This window comes from Nycticebus coucang, chromosome 7, assembly GCF_027406575.1.
Source record: "Nycticebus coucang isolate mNycCou1 chromosome 7, mNycCou1.pri, whole genome shotgun sequence".
Classification (NCBI taxonomy): Eukaryota; Metazoa; Chordata; class Mammalia; order Primates; family Lorisidae; genus Nycticebus; species Nycticebus coucang.
Genome location: NC_069786.1, coordinates 105,754,090 through 105,764,538, shown reverse-complemented (window position 1 = coordinate 105,764,538; position 10,449 = coordinate 105,754,090). Strand labels below are relative to the sequence as shown.

At 42.9% G+C, this 10,449-nt stretch overlaps 1 protein-coding gene across 1 annotated transcript; it reads left to right on the top strand.

Moving 5' to 3' along the window:
• The first annotated feature begins 2,708 nt into the window (after positions 1-2,708).
• CRYGB (crystallin gamma B) lies at positions 2,709-4,581 on the top strand. Its single transcript, XM_053597947.1, has 3 exons — positions 2,709-2,717; positions 2,807-3,049; positions 4,306-4,581. Exons 1-3 carry the CDS (start codon positions 2,709-2,711, stop codon positions 4,579-4,581), a joined length of 528 nt encoding a protein of 175 aa, XP_053453922.1.
• The last annotated feature ends 5,868 nt before the right edge of the window (positions 4,582-10,449 follow it).

Sequence of the window (10,449 nt, the reverse complement as noted above, 5' to 3'; positions counted from 1 at the left end):
TGGAACTCCGTGAAGACTGCTCCACATCCAGGATCACTCCTCTCAAGGACATCTTCCTGTAATCCTCACACCATCAGCCACCTATCTGTAGGGGAGGCAATACTCTCCCAAAGCTCCGAAGAAAACAGGGACTCCACCACTGGGGGAAGATGAATGCCAGGGTGGGGCCTTAACAGGTGTCACATTGATGCTGACATGGGTTTAATTTTTAAATTTCTTCTATTAAAATCAACAAAATCCTGCCTTTGTGTTCCTCATAAATTAATTTATCTTTCTTTCATAGGATTACTGATTTCTTTGTTCATCAGAACCAGTGATAGGTTCATTTGTGTGACTTAATGTTTCTTAGAGTCCTAAATCATATAACATCATACTATAGATAAAAATTCTGAGTAGTTTGAAATAAGATTAAGGTTACTTGGTGATATTTCATCATCATCTTAAAATACTCACCTATGAATGACACTGAATATTTTGGGTCTTATACAAAACAGGCCCTTGAGTTTGTTCTCTTTGAGGGTTCGAACTTCCAGCACATGAAAGACTGTTTATAGTTGTCAGAGAGCCCCTTAGCCGAATGATCCTCTCTTGAGGACTGACTAAACCTCAAACTTGGGTATGGCTAATCAATACAGAGTCTAGAACAATTTTTCATTCAGTCTCATCACCCCCAAAATAACTCTTTATTAAAGGGTCAATAAGATCACCTTAATCAGTATAATCACTTCATTTAAAAAATAACTTAGAAGAAAACTAATTGCTATATGTTATAAATATTACAATACTGTACGCCATACATAATTTTTACATATATAGAAGCCCAGAAGATAAAACATCAAAATGTTAACTGTGGTTATCTCAGCTAGTGTGATGATAATCAATTCTTATTTACTTCTTATAGTGAACTCTGTGGTGGGCTGTCCAGATTCTCACACAGAGAAAAACAGAGAAAAACACTCCTTTTCTCACATGCTGACAGCTTAAGACTGGGGTTTTTTTCCAGTAATTTTCCTCTGCAGAAGGGAGGTGCCCTGCCCAAGGTCATGCTCCTGCACAGTGACAGCCCACATCAAATTACCAGGCAATGTAGAAGCACGAATTCCCAGTTCCTGTGTCTCAGTTCATGACATCTCTAGCCCTAGAGTTCCCTGTGGGGTTGGCTGAGGTCACCACTATTGCAAGAGCTCTCTCTCAGCTCACACTTACAACTGCATGCAGGGAGTCCCTTCTGGCCAGCTGACAGAGGAAGAAAAAGCCTGAGCTGGGTTCCCTAACGGACTGTCTTGGCATGTAGGCGCAGGTCAAAAATGGAATGCTGTGGCAACGCAGCTCCCCTGAAGTGGTTCTGAAAACAGCAGTGAGGGAAATCCTCCCCAGGAAACCTGGAGGCATTGCGCCTGGTTATTCACTTTGCGTGGAAAGAAAAGTAGCCTGAGGTTAGAACAGATGTGGATCTTGGTGGGGGGAGAGGGGATGAGTGGCTTCGCTGGCTGGTCCAGGGCCTGGAAGGAGAAAGATTGGAAGAATGGGGACAAGAAGCGCTGGGGTAGAGGCATATGTACTGAGAGATGGGAGTGAGCACCAAGCGTGAAGATGGCTGTGTCTCCTGATAATGCCCAGAGCAGGGCATCTCCCCAAAGAGGCACCAAGCAATCATGTAGACCAAATGATTTGGTGGTGTGATGTCAGCCAGGCTCTCCCATCAGCCCCCCTAGTATCGCAGTGAACTCATTAACAGAGTGTCCATGGTGGCAGGGATGGAGGTTGATGCATAACCTCCTTAATTCTTACTGATCAAGGCTAATCCAGCCACTCCCTCTATATAATGTCCAATCTGCTAGCAATAGATACCAACTCTGAGCCCCAGTTTAGTTCTGTCCCTTGAGACCAATCAGCGGCTTGAGGGTAACATTTGAAGTAGGGCGGGGACACCAAAGAGCTGGCAGGACTCTGGATAGCCCCCAACAGAAGGAAGAATTTAGGCCCCCAGGAAGACGTGAAAAAGGCCACAACTGTCTGCTTTTGTTCAGGTCCAGGCCAAGTATTTGAGGGCCTCCCAGGTGCCAATCCTGTTTTCTCAGGACTCAGGGCAGAAATGAAGAAAGATATAAATTCCCAGCTTTCAGGAGCCTATGCATTTCCAGTTAAGTATCAATTTGATTCAAGATAAGCCACCAAATGACAGCAATGGAGATCAAAGAATCTTGAATTTAAATGAATTAAGCTTTCTGGTTTTCAAAGCACTTTCACAGTTTACTTCACCTGATTTCCTCTTCCTTAAGATTTCTTGTTATTTAAATTCTGGCTGTAAAAACAAAAACACCACCAGTCCCTGAGCAGAATCCATTGCTTATTTTAACGACCTTTGAGAAGTCAGTTAAGCAGAGTAAGCTATAAAATAAAGCACGGCATAGAATTTCGCTCATCCTTTTGCTCAACTAAGGGTAAAGACTCTTTTCATTTTGATGGCAACAACAGCTTTAGTGAATTAGAACAACCCGAACCTACCAGAAAGAATGAGTAAACCATTCAGCCAACCCCAATGATCAGGGGGAGGGAGAGCGGGGAGCTTGCAAATCCCCTTACTCACCGAAATGGGCCCTTTTGTGTGATTTCCTGTGGAGGCAGCAGTCAGAGCTGCTATATATACAGCGACGTTCCCCCAGTCCCACACAGCACCCACAGGACCTCTGCTGACTCTCTCCAAAATGGGAAAGGTAGGTCCTGGGTACCTGATGCCCAGCACTGGCGCAGGGGCCTCAGCTGGGACGCGTCGCTCCACGCTCCCACCGCTTCCATTTTGCAGATCACCTTCTACGAGGACCGGAGCTTCCAGGGCCGCTGCTACGAATGCACCAGCGACTGCCCCAACCTGCAGCCCTACTTCAGCCGCTGCAACTCGGTGCGCGTGGACAGTGGCTGCTGGATGCTCTACGAGCGCCCCAACTACCAGGGCCACCAGTACTTCGTGCGGCGTGGCGAGTACCCCGACTACCAGCAGTGGATGGGCCTCAGCGACTCGGTCCGCTCCTGCCGCCTCATCCCCCAGGTGAATGTGGCTCTTTGTCTTCCATCTTTTTGGAAATAAAAGCCACTTAAAATTAATATTCTTAAGCTAAACAGTTCCAACTAGATTTCAGAAAGTGGAAGCGACGCGTCACATGTGCAGTCCAGTCTAGAAAGCTTTCTTGGAAGTGAAGCTGTTCTCTCTGAACTTTGCGGTGTTCTTTTAAAATCACATACTCCCAAATTTTATATTTTAAACGTAACCCCCCCGAAAATTGAAAGATCAAAAACTAAGTAAGAAAAACCAGGACAGTCTCTTGGAGATTGGATTTACCATATGCTCAAGATATAATTTCTTAAAGGTTCATTTCAAGCTTACCAAGACAGAAATCTACTAAGTCAAAATGTATAAATGCAAACTGGGACTGCATAGCTGATTAAAAATATTTTTCATTTGCTTTGCCCTGCTTTTCCATTTGTTTATTCTTCATGTTGAAGGTAGGCCCCTATCTCCGGATTTCTATTCTAATTGGGTGGCCAGTACCTATTAGCTCATTTAAAGGTACACAGTAGGGGAAAGACCAAATCTAAAAGTTCAGTATTTTCTGAGAAGTGATTGCAGAGTTCTTAAAATTGTGATGTGTGGGAGGCATGGGATATAGTGTTGTCAAAACAGACCTTAACCGAGGGGATTCTTGGGGCTGAAAGACATAAATAAGCTGAGAGTAGGAGGCCAGAAAGGAAGTTAAGAGCCAGGTAAGTTGAAATTCGAACTTAAACTGAGGCTATGAAAACAGAGATAAGGAAAATATATCACCTTATTTTCCCAAGAGATTAATGGTCCTGTGCTTCACAGTATACACAAAAAGGAATACGTTAGTCTTATTGGAAATAGCTACATGCTGCTAGCTTTTCAAAAAGAGCAATATGTCCAAAGACACTTAGCTCTCTACTGACTCTCACTTTTCTCCTTTGAGAAGGGCTTTCTCAAAGAACAAGCATGGAAGTGATGGGATACATTTTATTTTAAGCAAATCTGGATTCCCAAAGGCCAGAGACTGGTGGACAGAGGTGGAAGGGCTGCTCAGCTCTGTCCTTCCCACCTTTGTTCATAAATCACTGGCCTAAGGGCAGTGGACAGTGGGGGTGGGAAGGCTCCTTAACTCTGCAACATGGTTGTTCCAGAAGATTCAGAGAACTTCTGGACAGGTGTGGCCAGGGAGAGGCAGGGCCTGGAATTTTAATTTCTCTCTGTTTCTGTTGATTGATTTATTTTTTTTTTTCAATCTGTCATCCCAGCACTCTGGCACTCATAGGATGAGGGTCTACGAAAGAGAGGACTTCAGAGGACAAATGTCCGAGATCACGGAGGACTGTCTCTCTCTTCAGGACCACTTGCACCTCACTGAAGTCCACTCCCTCAACGTGCTGGAGGGCTGCTGGATCCTCTACGAGATGCCCAACTACAGGGGGAGGCAGTACCTGCTGAGGCCGGGGGAGTACAGGAGATACCACGACTGGGGGGCCACAAGTGCCAAAACTGGCTCTTTTAGACGAGTCATGGATTTTTACTGAAGTATCTACATTCCCCACTTCCCTCCATTAGAATGCAATAAAACATTTAGCTTGTGTTTCTGGCACTATGAGAGTCCAGTCTTTCTTTGAATCTATTAAGCATTCATAAACAATAATGATGCTTGGCCAAATATAATATAACTGTTTACAAGATGAGAAGCAACCTCTTATGAGGGGAATATTGTAGAGGATATTATTTCCAGCACTCTTCTGAAGACTAAAATATGCATGCTCAAAGAAAAGTTCTATTTAATTGGGCTAGGGCCACTTGTGGTTAGTCTCACAACGATGTATTTGCAGTTAGAGTGATGAATAGGCACTTTTTGAAACAGCTCAAGTTATCCCTCCAGGTCATCCCTATTGTGTTCCCTACATAGTTTAAGTCTTAGCTAATGGGGAAACTTGTTCTCAGCATCTAGATTCTTACTTCAGCTCCAAAAACGAACAAATGGGTACATTCTTACCTATTGCACGTCTTATCCTTCTTACAGTCAATATCCTTTTCCTCCTTATTCCATTTCTAACATCTCATGTCCCTGAGATTTTCAGTCCAAATTTAATTCATTGCCTCTTTGCTATGTGTGCTTTGTGGAAGAATTCAGGACACTTTCCAAAACCACACACAGACAGGGAAACTCAGCCTCATATCATTTTTATAGGAAGTAAAGTATTAGGAGTTTAAAAAATAATATTAAATGAAAAATAAGGAATCGAAATTTTCTGGAGAAATTTGTTTGTTTGACTGTATATTTTTTCCTTTTAGTTTTTTTTTTTTTTTTTTTTTGTAGAGACAGAGTCTCACTTTATGGCCCTCGGTAGAGTGCCGTGGCCTCACACAGCTCACAGCAACCTCCAGCTCCTGGGCTTAAGCGATTCTCTTGCCTCAGCCTCCCGAGTAGCTGGGACTACAGGCGCCCGCCACAATGCCCGGCTATTTTTTGGTTGCAGTTTGGCCAGGGCCGGGTTTGAACCCGCCACCCTGGGTATATGGGGCCGGCGCCTTACCGACTGAGCCACAGGCGCCGCCCTTCCTTTTAGTTTTTAAAAATGGATTAAGGATAGCAGGTTAGCAGGGGTGGAGGTGTATGCCTATAGTCCTAGTTACTCAGCAGGCTGAAGTGGGACGATTGCTTGAGCCTAGGAGGTCAAGTCCAGTCTGGGAAATATAGCAAAACCCTGTCTCTACTGCCTCTCTCTCTCCCTCTCTCTCTCTTTCTCTCTCTCTCTCTCTCTATATATATATGTATTCACACACACATACATATGTGTGTGTATATATATACTCATACATACACACACATATATGTATATATACACATACACACAATTTAATGAATTTTAAAAATTAAAAATAAAGAGAATGAAGAAATTGGGTCAGAGGACAAATGATAGTAGGAGAGATGCAATGGAGCCAAGAGTCAAGCTTCAGCCCCAGCTGTGTGCTATATGGTGCTGTGCTAACTGTAGGTAGATCCAGATTTGGATCCAATAGCCAGGACAAAGAAGGAATCACGACTAGACAAACTAACTATTCCAGATAAGCCAAACCATTCCAAGTACTGAAACCTAAAGGAAAGTTTTCTTATGGGTCCCAGTAAGGTGGGTATTGAGTACACCTATGGGGGAGGTGGACAGGCTGAATTCCTCATAGACCTTCCAACTCAGAGTAAAGTGCTCAGTCAGGGAATGTCTATGTGACTATCCCTGCTTGGGGCAATCAGAACAGGTAGCTAAAACCATCAACTAGTAGCTTAGGCTAGAGAAGCTGAGATGTCTGCCTGAGGAAATGAGACTTGCTCTCCCCACTCTCTCTTCCGGTTGCACCATTATCTGGCCACTTCAGATGTTCTACCACCCTATGAGCTTCCTTACCCTTTACTCAATCTTCACAGGGTAAGCTGTAATCCCCCCTCTCTCATTCTTAACCTTGACTGCTGATGAATGACTGCTTGGCATCCTTGCATGTATGCACTGTTATATATATATATACAAGCCCAAAAAACCTAATTCTCAGAAACATCTTGCAGTAATTAAATGCAGTTCTTAGGGTTGTTTCACACAGAGTTCACCAATGAAACTGATGCTTTCAGTTCAGAATTCATCAGCAGTACCCTATCCTTAGAGATTCTAATGAATGAGATCAAATCCCATCTCAAATGGATTGGGAGCTTTGTGTACTCACTTCTTCCAACACATCTATAATTCAATGTCTCTTAGAATTCTTAAGAAGGAATGTGTAGTGTATGTTCCAACCCATAGCTGTCCACTCTGAACTCCTGCCTGGGCACTGGGAAGGTTATCTTACCCTCCCACATGTGCTGTGATACTTTCCTCACACACCATGTGGACCCAGATGGGAGACAGAGCTCCTTTTCCTTTAGCCTCTGAATCATCACTCACATGTTGGCATTGATGTGTGCAGCTGGCTTTATTATGAGGCTCATGAATGCAAGTTTATATCCTAACAGTACACTGATACGAAATTTAATATTAGATGGCCTCAGGGATCCTCAAACTTTTAAAATAGGGGGCCAGTTCACTATCCCTCAGACCATTGGAGGGCCGGACTATAGTTTAAAAAAAACTATGAACAAATTCCTATGCACACTGCACATATCTTATTTCGAAGAAAAAAAAAAAAAACCAGGAACAAATACAATCACACCACTGCATGTGGCCCGTGGGCCGTAGTTTGAGGACCCCTGCTAGATGATCCATAAGCCCCAACCTAGCGCTGGGTGAGCTGCCTTCTCTCTCTTCCTTACTCATCTCTTCTTAGTTCTTAGCTGTATCACAGGACTGTTCAGTTTTTTAACCTTTAAACTCCCAACACTAGTGTTGGTTTCCTAGAGATGTTCATCAGAGTCCTCCATTTGCCAATACCAACATGTCAAACAGGAATTGGGAAAACAAAAAAAGCTTCTTGGGGTGCTGAATCTTGCCCTATATGTAAAATCACAGACATCAGGCATGGAAATTATCCTGAAACACCTGAGTTAGAAGTGTATAAAATTAGAGTCCCTGTATCTCTTTGGTCAAATCATTATTTATGAAAATTGGTTCTCCTCCTAATTCCAACATAAACAGAAAGTCAACAGTAGGGAGTGACCTGGGGAAGGGATTATGCCCAAACTAACTTCTAATTCTACCCTTTACCCTTTCTCTCCCTCTTCTCTCTAAAGCAAACCCTGGGACCTCAAAGAGTTTAATGAAAGGAGAGATACCCTATAGGATCCCCCGAAGCTTTCTCCACTGAGAGGAACCAACAATCTGAGATAACCCCAGGTCACCCTACATACTCTGCACTCCAGAGTCCCTACACACAACAGTGTTTCCTGCATTCCCTAGATAATGCTAAGTCCAAATATAAATCTTTTTCTTCCCTTTTTTACCATCTTTCCTCCCTTTGAATCTATGATTTCCTCTTGCTTATGAGTGTGATAAAAGGCCCACCACCAACAAAAAAAAACCTGAAGTAGCTATTCCATAAAGGAGTGCTAAGAACCGCTGTGCTGAGTTATGCCCTCAAAGGGCTCTCCTCATTTTTGGCTCCTTCTCTAATTTTGCTGCCCTGTGACCATGGGTTTAGGTCCTGATATTAGTATGCACACTGTTACCGCTCCTTTCCAGACTTGGGAGTTCAAATTTTCTTCTTTGTGAATTTGTCAAGGCAAAAGTGACAATCATAATCATAATCACCTATTGCTTAAACAAGATGAATTTTTTTTTTTTTTTTACTTTTTTTGAGACAGAGTCTCAAGCTGTCACCTTGGGTAGACTGCCATAGTGTCATGGCTCACAGCAACCTCTAACTCTTGGGCTCAAGCAATCCTCTTGCCTCAGTTTTTCTATTTTTGGTGGAGACGAGGGTCTTACTTTTTGCTCAGGCTAGTCTCAAACTCATGAGCTCAAGTAATCCACCATTATGTCTCAGCCTGACAGAAGGCTAGGATTATAGGCATGAACTACCATGCCGGGCCCAAATGTAATATTAATTTGTTCCAAAAGGAATACTATTATGAGTCAATCACACTGGGCGGATCAATAATTATTCTGTCTTCTTCTTATTTGTTGCACAGTCATCAAAGACAAGATGAGCAAAAGAAACAGAGGTCGGTGGTGCCATGATGGTAATCCTTGATCCCTTAGTCTCTTCACTTAGGACACTTTGGTTCATATCTGCAATCCCCACGATCTCAGAACCCCCAGGCCATGGCCTGTTAGGACCCAGGTCACACAGCAGGAGGCAAGCAGTGGGTAAGCTAGTGAAGCTTCATCTGTATTTATGAAGGGGTCCTCATCCCTCCTATCAACCCCTAAGCTCCACCTCCTGTCACATCAATGGAGGCACTAGATTCTCATAGAGCACGAACCCTACCGTAAAATGTGGGTGTGAGAAATCTAGGTTGTGCACTCATTATGAGAATCTAATCCCCATCCCCCGTGGTAGAAAAATTGTCTTCCATGAAGCCAGTCACGGGTGCCAAAAAAGTTGGGGACAGCTGGTCTACGCGGCCATCACCCAGATAATCTCTGCTTATTTAACCAAGCACATACAGTCATGCGCTAATAACAATGTTTTGGTCAACAGTAGATCACATATACAATGGTGGCCCCATAAGATTATAATGGAGCTGAGAAAAATCATATTGACTAATGGACATTGGTGACACTATAACATATTAGCACCACATTACTCATCAGTTTGTGTGGATGCTGGCATAAACACACTCACTGCACTGCCAGTCATATAAAAGTATAGTACATACAAGTATATATAGCACATAATACTTGATAATAGAAGATTGTTAGCAGTTTATATATTTGCTATACTATACCTTTTATCATTATTTTAGAGTGTCCTGCTATTTATTTTAAAAAAAAGTAAACTATGAAACAGCCTCAGGCAGGTCCTTCAGAAGATGTTCTAGAAGATGGCATTGTTGTCATAGGAGATGACAGCTCCATGTGTGTTATTGCCCCTGAAGACCTGCCAGTGGGTCAAGAAGTACAGGTGGAAGACAGAGCCACTGATGATCCTGTGCAGACCTAGGCGAATGTGTATGTTTGTGTCTTAGTTTTTAGGAAAAAAGTTTAAAAAGTACAAAGGAAAAGATAATACAAAAACCTTATGGAAAAGGAACATAAGACCAGGCTTATGTTTATGCCTGTAATCTTAGCACTCTGGGAGGGCGAGGCAAGTGGATTACCTAAACTCAGGAGTTTGAGACCAGCTTGAGCTAGAGTGAAATTCCATCTCTAAAACTAGCTGGGCATGGTGGCAGGCTAGTCCCAGCTACTCGGGAGGCTGAGGCAAGAGGATCACTTGAGTCCAGGAGTTTGAGTTACTGTGAGCTATGATGCCATGACATTACAAAGAGAGACAAAGTAAGACTCCCAAAATATATATATATATATATAAATAAAATATTTTTGTACAGCTATACCATGTGTTTGTGTTTCAAGCTACGTGTTATTACAAAAGAGTAAAAAAGTTTTAAAAAGTAAAAATGTTTTGGGACGGTGCCTGTGGCTCAAAAGAGTAGGGCGCTGGCCCATATGCCAGAGGTGGCGGGTTCAAACCCAGCCCCAGCCAAAAACTGCAAAAAAAAAAAAAAAAGAAGAAAAAGTAAAAATGTTTATAAAGTAGAAAAGTTACAGATTTGCTAATTGGATCCCTTTAGCTCAGAAGTTCAAGAACAGCCTGAGCAAGAACAAGACCCCATCTCTACTAAAAATAGAAAAAATTATCCAGGTGTTATGACAGGTGCTGTAGCCCCAACTACTTGGGAGAGCTGAGGTAGGAGGACTGCTTCAACCCAAGAGTTTGAGGTTGCTGTGAGCTGGGTCAATGCTACGGTACTCTAG